This window comes from Cyprinodon variegatus, unplaced genomic scaffold (genome assembly GCF_000732505.1).
Source record: "Cyprinodon variegatus isolate N-32 unplaced genomic scaffold, C_variegatus-1.0 Scaffold103, whole genome shotgun sequence".
NCBI classification, from domain to species: domain Eukaryota; kingdom Metazoa; phylum Chordata; class Actinopteri; order Cyprinodontiformes; family Cyprinodontidae; genus Cyprinodon; species Cyprinodon variegatus.
Window position 1 is genome coordinate 15219 of NW_015150556.1, and position 23381 is coordinate 38599.

General features: G+C 37.4%; 1 protein-coding gene across 1 annotated transcript in view; it reads left to right on the plus strand.

Annotated features, from left to right (window-relative positions):
- Positions 1-666: 666 nt before the first annotated feature.
- The window catches only part of LOC107084532 (synaptic vesicle glycoprotein 2C-like), a 37170-nt gene continuing 14455 nt past the window's right edge, over positions 667-23381 (plus strand). Inside the window, exons 1-4 of the mRNA XM_015374419.1 lie at positions 667-860; positions 6228-7004; positions 18867-19047; positions 20965-21116. Coding sequence (XP_015229905.1) covers positions 6407-7004; positions 18867-19047; positions 20965-21116 — 931 coding nt within the window. The 5' untranslated portion in view covers positions 667-860; positions 6228-6406. The remainder of the gene's footprint in view (positions 861-6227; positions 7005-18866; positions 19048-20964; positions 21117-23381) is intronic.

Here is a 23381-nt window from a genome sequence, read left to right on the forward strand (position 1 = left end):
ACATATGTATATATCGCTGTCGCTGTCCGTGGTGCTGTCCATGGTCAGCACCATGGACAGCGACAGAGTGAGCTCTTCATGAAATGGGCTGCTCTAGTTGCAGTTTACACATTTTAAAAATTATTTCCAACCTATTTGTTTACTGTAAAGCTTTGGACTGCAGTCTTATAAACGATAGAGCTCACTCCATACTCTGTCAACTCTGACAAGCTTTTCTGTCACGACTTTACTGAAGGAAAATCCTCACTGCATGACGCTGCCGGGATGCTGTGTTCGTTATGACGTGCAGTTCATTTTATTTTTAGCACGAAGCACAATTAAAAAGTTTAGCTTTTGGCTACAGAGTAAGAGTTTCCTATCATAATCCCCAAAATATCAGACATTAATTATATATATATTAGAGTTTTCGCTTCCAAGCTCCTGAAATAAGACTCTTCCTCTTCTGTTTTATTCTCAGCTTTTCACGTCAGTCACCTAACTGGATTGTTCCATCAGACGGAATTACCCGCATCACTCAATGAAATACAATTATTGATTACCAAGCCGCCCCCCTCCCCTTCCCTCTCCTCTGACTCTCTCCTACAACCACACTCTCTTCTCTCTCCTGATGTCCTGCATGCAGCCAGAGAGGACTGCATCGGAGGGGTAACAAAAAAAAAAAAAAAGAAAAGAAAGAAACATTGTCGTGCGCTGCCAGTTTCCTCCGATCCGGCTTGAAATAAAAAAGAAAGAACAAAAGAAAACAAGAAACAACAACAAAAACCCAACCCAGAAAGATATTCAACATTTTCCAGGAGGCGAAAACAAAGTGTGCTGCAATGGGTTACTTAGCTCAGTCCACTCTTCACGCCTTATGGACGGTAAGGAAATACTTTTGCTTTTAGAGGCATCCGAAAGAACTGGGGCGGACTGGTTTTCTATGCGTCTATGCTTGCTCTCTTATCAGATTTGTTTTAAAATATTGCGGATTATTATGTAGGAAAGAATTATCAGCTAGTATCAAGTTTTTTTCTTTTCATTTTAATTTATTTAAAGTTATTTTCCTCTGCTTTTAAAAGTCTAGAGAGAGGAATTCTGATAATAGTCAGAAACATTGAACTATAACGCCTTTTACAATGAATGCATTTCGTATTTTAGCGCTCTTATTATCCTTGTTTTTTTTTTTTGTTTTTTTTTCTTGGGCATTATGAGGCAAAAAATCTGAACCCCGTTGTTACGTTAAACTAATGTCCGGGTTGTTTAGCTTTGGACTACAGCACACTATACTGAAAGTCTTCTTGGTTTGAGTGGAGCTGGCTGCGGATCGTTGATGCCTTTTGTGCCGGACAGCCACCTGCCCTGAGGCGGTTAAAGCACTCTGCTCTGCCGCCAAAAAGAGAAGAGGAAGTGGGAGCAGGCGACTGACTCATCCCTGAATTGCACCTCAAGAGGCAGAGAGCGACTGACAGGCGTACAGCCGGTGAACTGGAAATCTGTGGCAAAGTGCTTTGTTTGCATTGCCGTGGCTGTTGCAGCCCTGCTGGGTTAGCACTGATGGGAGCATTCAAAGAACAGAAACTTTGACTAAAGTGGCTGTAAACTGTGGAACGGTTTATGCATTGCATTATATTTATCAGTAAATTAAACTTCTTCTTTCTGTCTGCAAATATAAGTTAAAAACCCCTCAAGGATCCACATGGGTTTCCACCCAGGGTGTAATCCCTTTGGGGGATGCCAAGAGGGAGCAAAAAAAACAGCTGAAAATATATCTTTCATCTGTAATTTGCTTAAAAAATTGAGCTACTATAGTACTGCCTTTTACGTTGTGAGCTTGGAAACAAAAGATAGCCATATTCCTCAGATATTAATGCAGTTCAAGTTAATACCTGATTCACATCTTCTTACTTTATCTTAACATTTGTAAAAGTTACATCCTTAATTAATTAATTAATAACTAGATCTAAACAAATTACATAAAGCTATAAAGGACATACATCCAAGTTTGATAAAACTTAACCTGAAAATGTTTTGGACTATATACATTAAAAACTGTGTGTTAATAATTCAGAGTTAATCTATTTTACTCTAAATAGATTATTGAGAACTACACTGATTGTAAATCTGGTCAAGTGTTGGAGTTAATAGTCAGTGAAAAATTTGACAGCCTTGTGAGAGTATTTGGTCCCATGGAACTTTTCAAATTTTTGGTACATTTTGGGCTTCATAAAGATTAAATTGTGTTTTTTTTCTGAAGAATCAACAAGTGAGACAGAATCATGAAGTGGAACAAAATTTATTGGATATTTTGAACTTTAAACAACTTTACTTTCAGTGCAGCAAGCACTCCAGAATATCAGTGAGGATCCCTGAGGCTGTGTCCGAACCCCCTAACCCCTAAATCCCTCAGTCACTATATAGAGCGAGGACTTTATGGTGGACGTTATAGTGAAGTCATTTAACTGATCGGTTGGACAGATGATCAATGCTTTTTGCTAACCATTGGTTATGTAACTTTGTCTTCCCACATGGTGCATGTGCCATCTGTGTAATTTTTTGCTGCTCACACAACCCAATAGTGGGCCGCTGTGACAACTAATCCATTAAATGTGGATATCCCAGATCAGAATTTGTTAACTATGTGGGGAATGGCATAATACTAACATTTCTCACAGAAAGATAAACATAACCCAATGCTGGAGCTCCACGCATAGTATATGACGTAATAATAGCTTGCAATCATCTGATCTTCTGAAGTCTCTTTTTACCTGGGGGATGTGTAGTGACACAGTTCCTATGAAACATGCAGTGCTAACATTTCTTTAATTTCCACAACAGCTATCCTCTCTTCTTCCTCTCCCCAGTCAGTAGTGGCATCAGTCTTTGACTGAATCGCCTGACTGAAGATTTCCCAAGCTGCAGCCGCCTTCCAGATGAGGTCACAGGCTTTCCGGGTCAATGGGATCATGTGCAGCTTTAGCCACTTAGGGAATAGACCCTGTTCTTCTGACACTACAATTCAAAGGGGCAGGGTGCTGTTAGGTCAGATCTAACTTAAGTTTCAGGAATTTCTGCTTAAACAGGAACATTACCAAAAACAATTTAATATCCTGGTGATGACATGTTACGAAAATGGAGGACATCTTTATCTTTGAATTGGAATTAGTGGCAAGTTTGAATTAATAGGGCTCTTTTAAATGAAGGACTTGGCTTATAGAAAACCCTCACTGACTCATATATACAATGCTGACTTATGATATTTCTTTCTTTTTCCAGAATTTTTGATATATTGATTTTCATTAGCAAATAAAACCTCTTTACATAAAATATGATTTAGATTTTATTATATATGGCTAAACCTCTACAAACAAACTCTTTCCAGCCTTCTTCATTTTTTTTTATAAAGAGACAATTCAGGACAATGTGATACTTGACCTACAGTTTGCTATTATTTCTATATTTATATTCTAAAAAGGGCCAATACAGAGCACAATGCAGAATTTGGTTATAATCTTGGCTAATGCTTTTTTAAAAATGCAGCAGTAAGCGTACAACAACAGAAAGGACACTGCCCTGACAGTTTTTGTTTTTGCATTAAGAGGCTTTAATTTCTGCCTAGAAAATTTGTAAATATTGTACGCTTTAGTTTCACTACAATTCTGCCTTAATGAGTAAATTCATCCAACTTGCCTGTCGATAGCGGCCATTAGGTGAGACGTGGGGTTGCATCCTTGATAGGTTGCCTTGCAAAAAGCAGAGCTATAATTACAGATTAAACAAAGCTTATAGCTGGGTGATTAATTGAAAATAATGTTTTAAAATGTGAAGATTTGCATGTATATTGTCACTGGAAATGAACAAAGAGAAAAAGTGTTATAAATCGGGAGCATTGGAATATAGTTCAAGTGAAGAGAAAATTAAAATACGGTTGCTTTGCTTGGCAGTGTTTGGGGCCACAGAGGTTGATTGTGATTGCTCAGGCTGTCTGACACCTCGGGGTCCCGTCAGTTGCCATCAGGTGAGGGTGGGTGGCCTGCGGGGCGTCCTCAGAGCCTCATCACGGCTGACAGCACGCCTCACCGTACACTCGGTTGATTCGCTGAAAGGCAGGGTTCACCGGAATCCGCTGCATGCCGTGTTTTTTGAGCAAAAAATTGTCCATCTTGCCTTAACCCTGAAACAACAGATCATTTCAGTTCAGTGACACCAACAAAGTTGGATTTAAACCATAAAAACAGCTCTGATGTAAGAGGAATAAAACCTTAAGCTGATTGATTTTTTACAACAAGCAGCATTTTAAGGAGGAGAGAAGAGTTTTGACACCTAAATCCTCTAACTAACCTATAAGGTATCAATCTACAACAAAAAAAATACCAAAATAGTTGTCATTTAGTTTTTTTAGGTGGGATATTGCTTTTTGGAGAAAGAAATTAGAAAGCAAAAAAGTGCTGCAAAGGCTAATATGGAAGGCCGGTACCTATACAGACATCATCAGCCTGAGCAAAGGCATCCAGTTGTAACTACAAACTGCTTCTCCATGAGCCAAAAGAGATTAGTAAAGTCACCTTGAATAAGCAATGTCATTTTGCTCAGTAAAATTGCATTATGGAAGCTGGAGACGGCCCTGTGATTTGTGTCCCCCTGACAGGGCTTCAGTGTTCATTAGAGGCTGTGGCGAGGAGCTCTCAGAGACACTAGGACCAGAGACACCAGGCAGCTCAGAGCTCCCTCGCCCATCCTATCAATATGCACTTATTTAGCATTTGTTTGTAAGTAAACTCTTAGTATAACTCTGAATATATCCCAGCCTTTGAAAAACAGACATTAAAAATTAGGTTCCTTCTCATCGTTGGTCAGTAACCATGGGACGAGGTTTCCTAAGTGTAATGTTTCCTTGCCTTCACTTATCTTTAGTTCCAACAGAGACCTGAATAGATTGAGGCCTGAACCCTAAAAAGGGGAGCTCTGGTATCTTCACCCATAATAAGGAGATTATCCTACAGATTGAAACAAGTTGTTTCTGTACTTTTTTTTTTTTACATTTTTTTCAACTTTTAATAAGAAAGTATATGTTATTCATTGATTTATTTAGATAAGTTTAAACCACGCCTTTTGAGCAAAACAAATACTTTGTGTTGTGCGTAATACTCATAATTGCCAGTGAATACGTAGCTCTGTCAAACTTAAAAGAAGTCCATCTCCATCAGCTGCTTGTTTCAGAATTATTCTTAAACTCCTTCGGCATATGTCGCTCAGGCTGATTTTGGATCATTCTTGCCCATTTTATCTACAAAATCAATGGCTGCTGAGGGACTGATTCTAAAGGTTTTAGCTAAGAAAGACTTTAAAGAGGCTAGATTAGTGTCAGCTGAACCATGGGAAGATTTAGCTTTACGTTCATTATCCCTCTAAAATATCCAATGTTGTTAACTTTCCTGGGAGAGGGTTTCAGATTTGAGTTTTCCAGCTATTTCAAAGATTATATGATGATATTTAATGGAAAAGAAACATTATAATCATGATAGATTCTCCATTGTTATCTTCTTAAATTGAACTGAGAGTTCTTAGTATTGGAGTCTTTGCTTGGTTTTCTGATTAAATGGTCCTAAATTTTAGTAGATTTTTTTTCAAGATTATTTAGAGTTTATGCTAAATATGCAATAAATATAAAATATCAATGCATACTCATCTTCTCTATGTAAAATATTGATATATATATGTGCCTTTAGCAGTTAGCCATGTTCCATATCCAAGCATTTCACATTAACATCAAGCAATCTCAATGAAAAGCTTACTTATGTGTGTCTGTGTTCCGTTAATTGAATTTCGTACATGACTTTGTTAATTAGATTCCTTTTCACAGACCTTATAGTAAGTCAGCAGATTCAGTATTTCTATTAATAATCACCTCTTCAGCTCCCATGCCAGCTCATGAAATATACAAAAAGGAGACAAACTGTGGAAATTGAAATTTTATTTGAATCTAAAGTGAGCTATTAGTAAAAAAAATTAAAATAACTCTCCCTCGCATCAATCCGAGTGATTAAAGGGTCTGGAAGAAGACTGTGTGGATGATTAAAGAGGTTTTGCTGCATTAGTGGGAGGTTATCTTTTAAAGAAGGGTGATTATGGATGTAGTAATGGTATCTATTAAATACCTTATAAAATGTAAATTTATTTCACTTTGATTTTAATCTCGTCCCCTTTTTTAAATTTATTTGTCTGGTGTTTGTCTTTCTGCTGTCTTTTAGCCTGTCTGGTGATTGCCGGAGACTTTAAGGGTTATCTCCTGCAGTGACTCAAGAGTGCATCATTTCTAGATCCTCTGATAGCACCAACTCTCCATCCGCCTGTATTGAACTTTCCTCTCCTTCTCCCATCCTGCTTCCATCTCTATCTAACCAATAAAGGTCGACTTCTCAGAGCAATAATGGAGGACACCTACAATAACAGGACTTCTCTGGTTAAGGGAGCCAAGGACATAGTCAAGGAGGCCAAGCGGCACGCAGCTAAGAAGGTCAACAAGGCGGTTGATCGCGCTACAGATGAGTATTCCTCTCATCGCAACTACACGCGATTCCAGGATGAGGAGGATGAAGATGAGGATTTCTACCACAATCAAAAAGTGAATGAAGGAGAGGGCTACCGTGAAAATGAGGAAGGCTCCAGCGATGCCACTGAGGGCCATGACGACGAGGATGAGATCTACGAAGGGGAGTATCAGGGGATCCCCACCGCCGGAGACAAGAAACATAAGGAGGGCCAGGTGGCGAAGGGAACACTGGTGTCAGACGCCACAAGGGACCGCAGTGAGCTGGAGCAGGAGAGGGAGGCAGATGAAGAGGAGCTGGCTCAGCAGTATGAACTGATCATACAGGAGTGTGGGCATGGGAGGTTCCAGTGGCAGCTGTTCTTTGTTCTGGGACTGGCGCTGATGTCAGATGGTGTGGAAGTGTTTGTGGTGGGATTTGTCCTGCCCAGCGCAGAGACGGACATGTGTGTCCCAAACTCCAGCTCTGGATGGCTAGGTAAGTTTCCTGTCTGTGTTAAATAGTGTCTTGGTGAACATGGATGCACCTGTGCTGGCAGGTAGGCCTACTCTATATTCAGCTGATACCGTCCTGGATCCGGTAAATTATCATTATCATATATACATACATTCTGTTGCCAGAGCTTACAAATGATCCACTGTGCTTTTAAAAAGTATTCATACCATTTAATATGTTTCACATTTTGTCACATTGCTATAACAAGTCTCTATGTATTTAACTTAATTTAACTCATTATATCTGACAAGCATGAGTCTAAGCATCTAAGCATGAGTCTTTCTATTTGTGCTAAGAAACAAACACTGCACTTTGGCCTGAGGGATGTTTTTTTCTTTCCAACACAGACAGGGAAGCTGCTCAGAGTTGATTTCAGGATCAATAGAGCTAAATAGAGAGCCATTTAAAGCTAAAAACCTGCTGGTCGAACAAGCTAAAGCATACAGCCAGAACAGCATGGGGCTGGTTAGAATAACGTGTTTAATTGGCCCAGTCAAAGTCAGGGCCTACATGTTATTGAAAGTTTGTGCTAAAATCAAAAATTAATAAGGCAGTCTGACTTAGCCTTAGTAATTTGGCAAAAAAAAAAACTGGATGAAAGCCTCGAGCTGCAGATATGTAAAGCTATTACAAAGATAGACCAAAATACATGAAGCAGTCAGTACAGCAAAGTTTGTTCCAGGAAACACTGACTTCCACAAAGTAAAACACTATAAAAACATGGTGATTTCCTTCCAAGTTTACATAGTTCTGCATTTATAAATGAAACAATTAAAATGCAATGCCAGCAGTCTATGGGCATAAGACAGGGTATACAATGGTCAGGTCGCCAGTCTGTCGCAGGGCAACAGAGCCATGCACACTCACACCTAGTGACCATTTGGAGTTGCCAATTAACTTTACAGTCATGTTTTTGGACTGTAGAACCCAGAGTACCAGTAAAGGACCATTGCATGAGAAGAACATGTAAACTCCATGCATAAAGACCATGAACAATTAAGTTCGAAAAAAAAAAAAAAAAAGCAGTTGGTAAAACAAGAACTACACAGGTTAAAGGCCAACAGAGCTAATAGCTTGAATCCTCAGCATCATATTTCCAGTTTTATATGTTACCTGTGTTGTTTCAGTCCACTGGTCTGTGTGTGTGTGTGTTGAGAGATAAAATGTATTCCCTGTGTGCTCTTTGAGTTTCAGCAGTCCCTGTAGCTGCAGGTGTATAATCCATCACTGCAGAGCTGTGTACAGAGGTTGACTCTCTGTGTCAGAACCAGAGTGGAGAGGACATTAAATCAGACGTAGTGCCTTACTAACCACCACAGCAAGGCATGGCAATTCTCCAAGTTCTTAGAAACACCTGAGAAAAAGCAGAAGAAACGCTCCATTTATGAAAGATTTGCATAGCTGAAATTTTTGCATTTTGCATTCAAATGCAGTGGTAAAAAAACAACAACATACAAACACCCATAGTTGCTCTCTTCCAAACCTTCTGGGTCTTTTAAAGAACCAATTTAAAACCTTTCTTCTTTTATAGCCAAGATGAACCTTTCATAGGTATTCATACTCTCTGCAATGATCCCCTTTGTTTGTACCTCCCTCCTTTATTCCCTGTCCTTTTCCTCTCATCCTCCATTCAATGTGCTTCTCTTTTCATCTCCTATTCTCCCCCATTCTTCTCATCTTTCTCCCTCTGATTGGCCCCAATGCCCCTCCTTTGGTGATGATTACAGTAGGCGTGTGTGTGTCTGTGTGTACTTTCATGATTGCTTTGACCTTGTTGCTATCTATTTAACAATTACATTATAGTGTAACTAAAGTATAGTATAAAACATACTTCATTTACACTTTGGATGAGTTTAAACATTGAAATAAGTGTCTAGTTACCACCTAAATGTGGATGAATATGCAACAGGGTGCCATTTCATGAGATGCAGGTTGGGTTGATGTGGAAACAAAATAAGCTGTCAAGTTTACCACAGTGCAGATTCTGACTGTTACAGAGCATGGTGCAATAACTGATGATCTTTTTAAAAAAAAAAAGATTTTTTGGGCTTTAGTGGCCTTTTTTAAAATTATAATTAAAAGTAGGAAGACAGGAAATGGGATTAGAGAGTGGGGGAAGACATGCAGCAAAGGTCAACAGGCCAGGACTTGAACCTATGACATCACATCAGAGACAAATGCGTCTGTAAATTGGTTGCACGCTCAACCCCTGCATCACCGCCATGCCCCAATTGATTTAATCTGATTCTATTTTAAAAGGGACAATCCAAATGCCTTTTTCCATCCATAGATCAAAAACAAACAGAACACAAACATTCATACCTTCAAACATACAGATTAATTTATTCAATTTCCTTTTAGATTTATTAAAGTATTTTGGAACTGAATATGTGATAACAATGTATTTAAGTGGATTTATAAATAATAATAAAAAAATAGCTAGGGAATAAACAGGGGAAATCACAGGATGAGAACAACATGGATCACACCAGAGTAACAGGAGAACCCAGCAATTAACAATAATGGTTGGTCTTCAAACGATGACTGGTAAATGTAACCTTTTGTGTTTTGCCTATAATGGAAAATAGAAAAATATGGAAGCCATGTGCAAAGAAGGTTACAGAAAAAACTGTATTATTAACTATAGTATTATACTATTTTTCTTTCTAAAATTTTCTTTATTCCATTAATACTTTCACTTCATGACTTTCCATCTTCAGCATGATTTAGTGTAACTAAGTTGGAAGCATTGACTGTAAACACAAAAAAATGCAGTTTTTGCTGATATGGAGTGTTGTTAGCATGCAAACTACAGCTGATAAGTCAAATAAGATATTAAGGAAAATACATAATTCTACTAATTTTTGTTTAATTTGAATATTTTCATTCTATTGATTAGCTGTAAAACTGCAAAATTGGGGCTATATCTGCATACCAAGGGATTTCAACCCAAATTCTTGGGTACGAGGACGTGCAAAGCTGGGAGAAACAAACCCCAAAAAGTCTGGCAGCTGCTTTTAAAGCAACTGTTCCTTCATTATTGAATCAGAACAGCAAATCCCCACCATGGTTCTTAAATTTCATTTGCAATTAAAATCGAAAGCCAGATTGAAATATACCCATGTATGTTTAGTATTTCTATTTTTGCAAGGTACCAGAGATGTGGGATCTGGAGTCAACAAGTCATCTCTATGTCATGTATTTGTTTTGCCCAGCCAGTGAACCAGGCGAGTCCAATCTGCACAGGTTAAACCAGACTGCACTTACCTGGTTCAGCAGATGGGCAGAACAAATACATGAGATAGAGGTGACTTGTTGACTCCAGATCACCATCTCTGCAAAGTACTGTACCCATTTATTTAAAGTAAGCCTTCTGTGGTAAAAAGGCACCATTTCTGATGCCATAATGCTTTTGTTTCCCCCACTAGATACAGTAAGAATGTTTAAGAACTACAACAGTACACTCATACCAAATACTTTCAAATGTAATTTATTTACCCTGTCGAGCCTAATAATAGATACATTTCTCTGATATTAACTCTGCATCTTGAGTTTCTTGAGTAACTAGGCCTCATGTGCATTTGTAACAATCACTGTGGCAGATGATAACAAGGAGAAAGGGAAGCCATGTGTTGGAGAATGGGAGCATGTCTGTGTGTAGGGTTAGCTGTAAAGGTAACTGACCCATGCAAGTTAACCGCAGGCAAAAGAGATTTCCCTCTATGTATGACATTGGAAATGCATTTTAAAGTAAATTAGTCAGTAAAAGTCAGAGCATCCTTTAATCTTCCTGGACAAGAGAATTAAAATACTCAAATATTTGGAGTTTATGTTTTGAAATGCTTTGGTTGATTCTAGCTAGTTTTATGTAAATCTCCTCCGTAAACCATTAAGCATCAATGCACACATTGACTCTGTTAAATGATAAGGATAATTCACAGCTATTTCTAATGTTTAATAGGTACATAAACATGTTTTTGTTGAATAAACCTGAAAATACGAACAAAAAATAGGGAGGACAGAAGCAAAGGGACAGCCATGGAGACGTTACAAGTCAGAGAGGAGTAATGGGGTGGGAGGTGTAGGCGGACTGAAGCGATGAGGTGGAGACTGGTAGGATTGCACACAAACCCAACCAGGGAGAAGCTTAGCTATTATCTTAGACACAACAGACAAAGGGGTTGCATCACCCTATCATTACTTATTTCTTGATGTGAGCCGCCTTTACCTCCTGAAACGCCCCTCATCTTTTTTGTTTGATTCTCTTATATAAACACTTCTCATATCTTCTCATTTTCTTGTATGTCTGCTGACCTTCTTTTTGTCGTCTAACTTCTTTCTTTAGATTTATTACAGCAACCCTCATACCTACTTTCCATTTTCCATTCCTCTTGTCTCCTGTCAATGTAAAGCCAGCTGGTTGACTGTGTGGGGCTGTGTGGCCCTGGTGCAACTGAGCGTGGCTAAACTGCAGTGAGATCCCAGCGTCACTGCAGAGATTACTCTGCTTGAATAGTGCAGCTAACTCTAGGTTGGGTGGGAGTGAGTGTGGAGAGGGGGGTGGAAACATCTCAAAGAATTAGATTTTTCTCTGTGTTTTTTTTGTTATATTTTTGGTCTTGGGGGGTTTGAAAGGCTTGGCATAAAGATGATGTTTCTGACAGGATTATATTAGGTTTTTCTCTGCATTTGTAGAAAAAAATAAAATAAAAATGACTTGAGCACATTCATGCACAAACTGGGAGGCACTTCTCGCAAAGCATTCCAGGATATATCTGCTCATCTAGTGACCATGGATTATCACTATTTTGGGTGATCTGCCTATTTAGGTGCATTGTGGGAAATTTCGAGTCTAATATTTTTTCATCCACTAAATGAAACAATGCCCCTCTATTGTGATTAGGTTGGACATTCAAACACAGCCAGTCACAATTTTTTTATAAGATACAAAAACCCAAACAGTACCTCTTTAAGAAATATTTGAAAAATGCTAATAGAAAGAAAAAAACAAATTTTTTTGTGACAACATAACCCTAAGAATATTAATGCAGATACATTAAATCATATTTTTTACTTTTTAAGTTTGCTTATTAAGTTTTCAACTGAACATTTGATTACTGGTGCTATTCTATGAGGCAGTTACGCTCAGCTTTTAGACAAACATGGACCTTGCAGACCTAGCGGACAACATTTGACCTCACAGTTTTGCCTTGTTTGCTGCAAATTGTTGTTTATGTCCTTGTTACAAAAAAAATTGTAACCTGAAAGATAAAGGGTTACAGAAGAGGGCACCAAAGAGGTAGCCTGACGTAGTCCTACTCAATTCTAGTCAGAACATGAGTCTGATACTGCTCCATAGAGCTGTGATTATGGGGCGTGTTTCGAACGAACCAGGAAAAAAAATGCCTCTGCACTCAATTGGATAGACCTACAACCAATAAGAGCAACGGAGTGCGTGACGAATGTTAAACTTCCCGACCTCAAATGTACAACGTTACCTACTATGTTTACAACATGGGATTAATATCACGAAATTGCGAGTTATTTTCTAAATCAGCCAGTCAGATGATCTGTTACCATTTGTAAGTTAGATTAACTTCGTCCACGACGATACCTATAACGTTGGCTTGAAAACATCAGAGCCTAGCATGTCCCTCCACTTGTTGTTCAGCAGCCAGGATTCCGGGCTTCCGAAAAGGAGCTGGCAACGACCGCTGGCTATATCCACCTTGTTGTTCATGCCGAGTTGCATAGCAGTTTGGTGACGTGGTTGATTACGTTACTGTTGATCATCTGTCCATCATCGTATAAAGCCCGCCCTGACAATTTGATTGGCCCGCCAGATATTGGGCAAGCATACTCGCGCTACTATTGAGCAATGCCAGACCGAACTTCCCGACCTCAAACGTTGTGGGCGGGACTAAGTTCGGAATGGCACCCAGGCTACCAGAGAGGTAGTTTCAGACACAAAAGAAAGATTGCAACAAATGTTGAGTACATTTTTTAAATTTTACCCAGAACATGTAGACAGCTCTATAAGACTTTGATTTATTATACTGTTTATTAGTAAAAAAAACAAAGCTAATTTTGGGGTGAGTTGTCCTTTAGGTAGAATGCCACTTAAGCCCTTCTCTTTTTCTTGAACATGTTTCCCCTCTTTCTTTAAAAATTGGCATTTCTGTTCGTTAGGAGAGAGAAGACAAACTGCCACCTCCTTGATGTTGTTTCATGGATTTCTTTTGTGATCCCATTTTCAGCATTTTATTGTTGTTTTTATTTTCAAAACGGTCCTGTATTTAGTACATTTCTTGTATTCAGTACATTTCTCAGTTTATTTTTAACACTTAGATTTCTTTATATTTCATGTGTTTGTATTTAGTTTATTGTGGTATTCTTTCCTTCTATAGTGTTGCATGCATTTCTTTCTAGTTCTCTGTAAGAATGATACCTCTTATTTTGATGGTCTGTTTGTGTCCCGTTGAGTTTCACTTCTGTTAATTAGCCTCCCTTTCTTAGTCTCCCTTCCTCTACCCCAGCTGCTACACATGACCTCTGCATTCAATGCAGTTCTCCACCTCTCCCTTTGTGTTTAAGCTGTCCGTTGTCATCCCTGGATTCTCTTGTCAAACTGTCCGTTACCATGCCCATACTCTCCCTGGTAGGCTGTCTGTTGTTCTGCCCTTGCTCCATTAATATCTCTTGTTGTTTCTAGCTGCACATTTCTATCCTTTGTTATCATTAAAATCTTTCATTTTTTTGTGCTGCTCCTTGTTACCTATGTATAAGTGTTTTGGTCCAGTTTCTTACCTATCAAACATCATAAACATCTTCAAGGGAAGAAATATAGTTTCTGTCTTCTTGAACCCCTTTGGATAGAATAAATGTATTCATTCTTATAGATATTGCTAGATTTTCAGGTTGAAATTATTATTATTATTTTAATAATATTAGACAAAATTTAGGTTATTTTTTTTTACATATCCTTATTATGGGTGCAAACAAATGTCTCAATCTCTGAAGCTCTAGCTCCTTTTTTTCATATTTGGATTTATAATCGGACCCTCTGCTCTTACTGGATGAACACTTCAGTATTGTGTTTTTGCAGAGGTGGCAGGAGGCAGAGGGATGAATCCTATCAAACTGGCACGATGTAGTACAAATATGATTACATGCTGCTGAGCATACAGGAGCTGTCGATGATGGAGAGGAGTTAAAATTAAAGCAAATGCTGTAAAGCATAAGGGAGATCAGAGAAGTGTAAACTGAGAAGAAATGACAAGAAAAAGAGACAGCAAGCTGGGTGAATAAAAAAGCTGAAAAAATAGAACATAAGGCAGAAAGAGTGACTGATACAGGTATGAAGGTGAAGCCACAGGGGGCTCCAGGTGAGCTGTTTTATGCATAAAACAGGATGGCTGTTTTGTGCGACGGCCAAACCGTTTCCTATGGGTGAAGAGCATCAAAGCATGAAATCAGAGGAGGTTGTGATGCAGTTTGTTGGTCTTGGGGGAATCATTGGTGACAGGGCAGAAAACAACAGAGGGCCTGCCATCATCTTTCCTCTGTCCTACTACACTTGCATACTTTTTCCAGCCTTTTGGTCTTTAACACTTCATTTGTTTTAGACTAACAATTTATAAAGGAAAGCTCTGTGTTTATACCTTTAAGCTTTCTTTCCCTGATTCTTTCCTGAGAAGAGATCACTCGGAAAAAACACTTTAAATAACACTTCATAATGTATATGTATTAAATAACTATTTGACATGACTGCAGAAACTTTAATTTTACTCAGATCAGAGAAATACCTCGTGTAACAGTTGGTAGTAATTCCCATCTTCAGAAAGTTCTGCCTGTTCTGTTCTGGTTCAAGGAAACTGAACTGAAACTGAACTGTCTGTGCTCTCAGTTCATTTCCAGTTCTTGTTCTAATTAGATAAACTGCTTGGGAAGACATGAGCCTTAACACGCAACAGGCAGGTATTATTAGGGTTTAACAAGCACATACATAAACCATAAAAATAATCCTAACACATAGATTTTTGAATGTTTTCCATACACCCATTCTTAAAGATCGTACTTCTAGATTAAATTTCACTATCTAAGAAAGTTTTTTCGATATCAGTACTCCTGGTAGTAGTTATTTTTGTTATTGGAAAGTTTGTTTATTTTTGTAAAAATACTCTCTGAATTCTAAAAACATTTGATCAAATTTGGCAGTGGTTGGGGTAGATAGCATAAACGGCTTATTAAAGAAAAGAAATAATCAACAGCCTAAGAAATCTTGAGATACTAACAGACTGTTTGATATCCACCTTTAAAGTCTGATAGATCAAGATCATAGAAGCAGCTGCATCCATGCAAATTAATTAAAACATATTGTATTCAATATTTCATGCATACTTTATAAATAATACAAACTTGTCTCCTTGGAAAAAACATCTAATCAAACATGCAAGCCTTGACTCCCGGTTTCAGGCTGTCATCATTTGATATATTAGTTCTGGTCTTTTGTTTATTCATTTAGAATTAAACGGTTAAAAACCCTACCATTATTTGATGAAATTACCCTTTAGAGCTGTTTGAATTGCTTAATTTCTGACTATGTGCCTTCTTTTAAAAAACAGCTTTTCACACAGTTTAGCTTCAAGCTTTGCAAAGATATTCCTTATATTACTGTATGAACCATTTTAAACATTTGATTCAAACTGTCTTCCTTAAATGAGAAGACGCTTCTTGGTGGTGTTTAGGGACAATCCAGAAACCAACATGGCTCAATCTGATTATAGTCTGGAAATTCCTGGAGCACCAGTGTCAACACAATGTAGTATAACATTCCCAAGGACTGGGGTGTAAACTATGAAGTTCAGCTCAACTTCTAATCAACAGCTTGATAACTTAAAGTTTGAAATTGTTGGTTATATTGAAGGATAATAACCCCAAAGAACACAGATAAAGCAGGGCATTATTGGCCTTCTGATAAGGCTCTTAAATGATCATTCAAAATGAACTCTATCTTTCCACTAAGAATTGTGATCAACACATGTGAATTATGCTCTCATACTTGTGTTCTAAAAATGATTCAAGCTCTATTTCTCTATTCTCTGTTCACCTCAGAAAATTAACAGTTCAAATAAATCCCCAAAACCACAAAAGATGAATCTTACTAATGTACAGCTGTTTTACAAATATGAGAAAGAGAAAAGGTGTTTTCAAATTCAATTATTATCCTAATATCAAGACAACTATACTGCCTCCAAATCGTATAAAGACTTGAGAGAAGATTAGGGGAAAGTGATGCAGAATATCTTTTGAGCAATCTAATCCCATATAAACTGTATTGTGTTAGATTTGGATTATGTTACACTACCAGTGCAGTAGTCTCCTCTTTGTTGGTGCCAGCTATGCTGACATCATGCTGAAAGATACTGTGGAGCAAGACTGGGACAGAACATCAATAAATTCATTACGCAATTGAGTGTCCTGTGAGCAATGTACTTACAGCTTAACTGTTCGGGGCCCTCTCAAGAGTCTTAAAGCGACAGAAAATAGATTTTATTTTCTTGGCTACCCTGTACCTCTCAGAAAGCTTTACTCAATGTGATGCTGACACAGAAGTGATGTTTAGGGTGATATCCTTTAAATAGATCAAATAGATCAAATAGATACCAAAAGTTTTTTTGTTTGTTTTTTGCTAAACCTTGTATAAATATATTCTCTGTAATAAGGCAAAAATGGCGCATAAACTGAAGTTGCCCTTGAATGTTGAAATTAATTCCTGGGATCTAAACAGATCTTGCAGGTAGATTAGCCAAGACCCTTCACTAAATCTGTAAAACAGATTTCTGCTACGAGTAGCAAATAAACCTGAATTAATATGAACTGAAGGGCAAAACCTATTTCTCTTAAACCTTATTTAGTAGCACAAACTCTTTGTATCTAACTCAAATTAATTAATGAACATTTTTATGTTGAGTAAAAACTGATCTAAACTAGACATCTCACCAGGAAAATTGTTAAGCAATTCTGAAACTATTTGTTAAAGAAACTGAATTTTGAGTTGAGAAAGAGTAAAAAAAAAAACAACAACAAAAAAAAAAAACAGCAGGTATTTCTATTAACAGGCAACACCACACAAAAATCTCACGTAATAGAAACTGCAGCAGTGTTTCTCTCATCAGGGTAATTTGTAACGATCAGTGATAGAAATCAATGCTGTTTTGTAAGAGCATTGATCTCATCGGTGATGATTAGGCTTAAAGGAGAGCAGAGGGCTTGTTTGTTAAATCAAACTGGATTACTGTTAACATTTGTCTCCTTATTGTTCAATGCCTGTTTTTTTTGTGCTCTCCACACTGTAGTTACTCATCGGTGTTACATAAGGAGGTGCTCACTCATACAAATACTGTTTTCCATTGGTTTCTGAAAAACGTGGCATTTCTTAAATGTTAATGAGCACTGCATTGATGGGCTTGTGGTGAAAACAATCATGTAGATCAAACTACAGTGCCTTGCAAAACTTTTACCCATTAGACTCTGTTTCAGTCACGCACTGCTGTAGGGCTAAAACAATTAATCAGGTTAATCAGCGACCTACTAAGAGCAGTAATTATACCAAAACAAAAAAATATATCTATAAATACTTTACATTTAAAATAAAAACATTTTTTTTCGTGTGCCTACTTGATCTATCCAGAACTTACAATTGAAAAGTTTTAGTTTCACCTGGTTAAATTCTGTAAAAAAAATCTTCCCTAAGGAATCTTTAGCTATCTGATTATTTATCGACTCATTGAAAAAGATTTCATCTACAGATTCATCTTTTAGCAAAATAATCATTAGTTACAGCCCTACACTACTATTTGTAACGTTTTATAGGCCAGCCATATTTATAAATTAAGGTAAAATAAGAGTAACCAGAGAAGCACTCTGAGAGTACAGACCTCTACCAAGCAGTGAATTTTGCCCCATATTGTGACTCACACATGATCTGGATCATTACCAAATTTTTATGAATTGCCCCTTGGCATGAGGTGCACTTTCATTAACAACTTCCTTAAAATCCTATTTTAGGGGTTTATAAATAAGTCCCAGTGTGTGTCTGCAGCCTCTAGAGTTTTATCTGCTCTTACCTTCTTCATTCACTCTGCTTTCTTGTTAGATCAGCAGATCAAAACTTCGAGCGAGGCATGGCTCACCTTTCCTGTTTTTTTGTCTTCAGTATAATATTTCTGGATTTTTTGAGTCCAATGCTAAATAATAAGATGGAATTGTCCATCCAAACATAGGAGAAACGATAAGTCTTCCTTACCTTAATAAGGTGCTGAAGAAAAATCTATTGTTGAAAGAAAATAATTAGAAGGCATTTTTATCATTATCCTGCAGACATTTAATTTATCTTACATGTGGAACATCATGCTGTGGTCAGTTGGGACAAAACCTTTGCTTCATGCTCTGTTTGGTATAACTACACCACATGGTGGTGGCAGCATCATGCTGAGGGGATGCTTCTCTTTAGCAGAGGGAAATTAAAAGTTGTGGTTCACAGATGCTCTCAATCCAGTCTTACTTAACTGCAGCTATTTAGAAATGCTCGTCTACAGATTTACTCCTGTAATTTCTGCAAAACAACATTTGACAATGAATCTATTCAGGAAGGCTGAAAACAAATTCACAAAATGCTATTATGTAGGAAAAAAAAGAAATATGAATACCTTTGCAAAATACTATATATATTTAATCTATTATCAGCTATAATATTTATTATAAAATACCTCTCTAGCTGCATACATTGTCTTAATATGTACAAGGAAACATAAAACCTATTTTATTTGTTCTTTTTTTCAGGCAGTGTCGTTTATCTGGGAATGATGGTTGGAGCTTTCTTCTGGGGAGGGATGTCTGACAAAGTTGGCCGCAGACAGTGCCTCCTCATTTGCATGTCCACCAATGGCTTCTTTGCCTTCTTGTCATCTTTTGTCCAGGGATACGGAGTGTTCCTTCTCTGCCGTATAGTCGCCGGCTTCGGGTAAGTCTTTTAAGGTAGAGGTTAAAATCTTTAAAAAAAAAGCTACTGGCAGCACGCTGTTCTTAGGCAGAGATTAGGATTCCTAATTTTTGTTTATTTTTAAATTCAGATTAAAATAACCCAAAAAAAAAAAAAAAACCCCTTGGAACTCTGCTTCCGTAATCATTTGTGTATAAAGTATTGTATTTTTTTTATACTTTAAGAAATGCTTTCTTGTTTGAACCCTTTTGAACCGTTCAGAAAACAGCGTGTCCTCTACTTGCATCAGACACTTGACACAGACTGTGATTTATTATGTCGGCAATATTGCTGTTTGTGTAAGAGCTAATCCAGTAATTGCCCCTACGTTCTCCCCAGAGACACTCGGCAGTAATTGAAATGTTGACCAGAATTTGATGTGTTCCTCAATTCTGAAAAATCCTCTTTGTTTTTCTGTAATGTTTAATAAAAAATGTTGACTTGACGTATTTTAGAGATATAATAAAAAAATTACAAAAAAAGGAAAATGTCCAAAAAAAAGTCCTTGGTCTGGAATAAAATCTTCTCCTAAATGCATTGTGTGTAAAATAACCATTAGAAGGCAAATTTACCTCAAGTGTCTTCTGTAAAGGCCATTGAATGGCAGATTGAACTTTAACTGCTGAACTCTTAACTCTGACCTTAAGTCTCTGCTTAGATGGAGCCATTTCACCTTTTGTATTTCCACGTCATATCCCTCTCTTCTTTGATTCAGTTTACAGTGCTGATCAACACGTAAATTCACATCTTAGCTACCAAACCACAACAAGCAAGTGGAAATGCCTCACTTTTAGTCCCAGAATGTCTGTCTTTTGAATTTGGGAGTAATATATTTTTTGGGGTCATTTAAGCCTATTTTACTCATCCCCACAATACTTTACTCAGACACTTTCACAGTTGATACCAAGATTAGCAATTCAAGCATTTTATTATGCATCATTTTTAAAATAGATCCTAGTGTCAGGGTTGGTGTATGTTGTTGTGGACCCAAATGCAGAGTAGAGGATGCAGAGATAGTTCTTGCAGTTTTAATTTGTAGATGGTACAAAAACATAAATCCAAAAATAGAACTCAGGAACCAAAAACTATAGAAGCTTGGGAGAAACTTACAAGAAGAAATAAGGAGAATCCAGCACTGAGGAACAGCAGAGGAGGAGTATATATGGGAGACAGAACAAGGAGTGGATTAATCAGTTAATTGGGAGCAGGATTGGAAAGGAGGAGCTAGAAAAGAGCTAATGGGAAAGAAAGTGGGCACTAGGGGGCAACAGAGAGTAACCTATGGAAACAGGGTTTAACTGTAACTAGAAAAGAACTTAAATAAGGCTAAAGGGGAATCAAACTAATGACTAGAAAATAAGGAATGACCTAGAGAAAAACTGGAGAACAGGAGAAGGGGGTAAAGATAAGAAGCCATGGAATACATAATCTGAGGATAAGAGAATTGCTAACTAACTAAAACCAAACTAAGGAATAAATAATAGCAAAAATGCTGAAACTAGATAATCAGGATGACTAAAACTAAGAATTCAAAAACTATATAAAGCTTGACAATACAGAATAACATAAGGTAAAGCTTTACTGAGAACCCAAAATTAAAACTTACACAGAACCAAAAAGTCCAGAATGGCAGCTCATAATACCCAGTGCTTAAGAAAGTTAAGGAATGTGCTTTTTTCTTCACACGACCTTAGTATTTAGTCAAATTTAGTTTAATACATGAACACAAACTCAACATTGCCATGTTTTGTCCTTTATTTGGTTACGCTTATCTTATATGTGGCAAAAACCAGATAGTCATTTTCTCATACTTAAGGGATGTAAAGCTTATCAACTTTCACTAATTGTGGTAATGTCAGCTTCTGTCATTGTAAATGTTCTTTTCTCTGGTTATTGCAGGATAGGAGGCGCTGTTCCCATAGTTTTTTCTTTTTTTGCTGAGGTTTTGTCCAGAGAGAAAAGAGGAGAACACCTCAGCTGGTTGTGTATGTTCTGGATGATTGGAGAGATCTATGCATCTGCCATGGCCTGGGCCATCATACCACATTATGGTGAGTTCACATCTTCACCCAGTGAAGCAGGTACTTTATTGTGTGGTACATTAATAGCAGAAGGTATAGAGCCTTCATCAATTCGAATAAAGGCTAAATATGAAGTTGAAATTGGCTGCAAGTTATTTGGTGGAAAACAAGCAACGCTTCACAGAGCAAGTTAAGCAGCACCCAATTGAAATTTTTGAAAAATGTTTGACTACAGTTGCAAACCTTGTGCTGCTCTTTCCATAATCACAGCTTGCTTTCTCTGCCATTTGACACAATCACTTAAAGCTCTAGGTGTCATCCCACTAGGAAAGAAGTGGCAACTGTTAAAACCTTAGCAATATTTATCATATCTTATGACATGAATTAATAACAAAAAAAAATCAGGATATAATGATTAGGGATGTACAGATCCAATATCAATAATATGATATCAGTCTGATATTAGCCAAAAAAACTATCAGTCAACTTATAACTTCTCCAATATTGTAATAGTGATAGAAACATTCTTCTACTGTTGAAAGTTTCTGTAACCCAATTTTGCTCATAGCTTTTGTTGTTGACTGTTTCTCTCTGTTTTACTGTAGTAATATCACTTGATCAAGCCTATTCTAACATTCTACATTACAAAGAACGTAATAAAAGCCTGTATGATTCATGCTGTTATCGTACATGGTTGATATCGATATCGGTCAATTCTTAAAGCTGCAGTATCGTTACTGCATCGTAAATGAAAAAAGTTGTATCAGAACACCCTAATAAAGATATAACCCAAACTTTATTGATTCATAACATCTTCCAGTTTAGGACTTGCTGTTTATTTATCTTTCAGTTCTTTCTGTGTGTTCTGTTCGTCAGATAGACAATGAGTTTTTATGAACTGTGTTCAGTCTACAATCCTGAAAAATAAAACCACTTGTAGAGTACTGCAGTAAAACCAGTCTATGCATTTTGTACATAAACGCCTGACTTTTGAAATGACTGGACATGTAGTTTACATGGTTGAGGTGTGAGGAGGAATGAACATGGATCCTTTTGATACAACTTCTAACTTATTGATGCTACTTGCAAAGGGGTAGAAGATAACCACACTGATAAAATTCCTGATGATATCAAAGGTTTGATAGATCCTAATTTTATTTTCAGATGGTTTAGCCTTTAGAATCTATTCAGACTTTTAGTTTATAAATTTTGGGACATACCATGTTGCTCAAGTGTAATCCTTGTTTAGGTTCTATATCACCTTGTCAGTGTTAGCAAAGAAAATGCTTTTCAATCCCCTTCCCACCAGGATTGTGTTTATCTATTTCCAGGTTTTAAACCTGCTCTCCCTTCCTTTTACTGGATGCTATCTCCTTTTTGCTTTGTTCTCTCCACAGCCTCCCCGTCTAGCTCCGTCCTCCCCTTTATTACCTCCCCTCTTCGTCTCTGCAGAGTGTTCTTCTTGATCAAGCATAATTAGATTTTTCTCCTTGCTCTAATAGGACAAAGCTACATCTAGAAGTGATTTATGACCAGCCTATGGTTTAGCCAACCTGTGACGTCAGTAAGACAGAAGCGCAGTCTGTGAGTCTGTGTCTGCCTGTGTGCCTTTGTGAGTGCATGCACTGCTCTGTATTGCATGAATGAGATTTTATGAGTGTAGCAGACACACAGGTCTTCCTCTAGGAAAATTGAAAGAAATAAAATCTGACACTGGAAGAGGTCAGTCAAGTTAAACTACACACACACACACACATATACACACACACCCTAACCCACAAAAAGGACCTCTAATGGAGTAGCTGAGAGTGAGTTATAATATGCGCCATTGCTTGAGCTTTGCTACAGATTCTTCCATAAGGATGAACAGAAGCCCACTGTTAGAGTTAGCATTAAAACCCTCTAAAACCAGGAGTTCACAAGTCTTTTAGAAGTCCATACCAAAGATGCAGGATGTCTTACTGTGCTCTTAATCTTAACTTTGTTACTGTGTTTTCCTGTTTTCTCAGAAGAAAGCGGCATGTCTTGCAAACATATTTAAAATCTCATCTTGTTCTCACATCTCTGTTCATCTGTAGGCCATTTTGTGTAATTTTAGATCATTCGGTTCGTTGTTATTTAGAAGTATTTTTAAGGCGTTTTTTTTAATGTTTAGCATTAGGTCACAATGAGCTGCTGATCTTTGGTTTCACCCCACTGACGATGGTTCCGTGTCACTGCACCTAATACAGGTGATGAAAAATATTTGAATGGAGTATAAAAACTAATGCTACAAATAGCATTTGTAGCATTAGT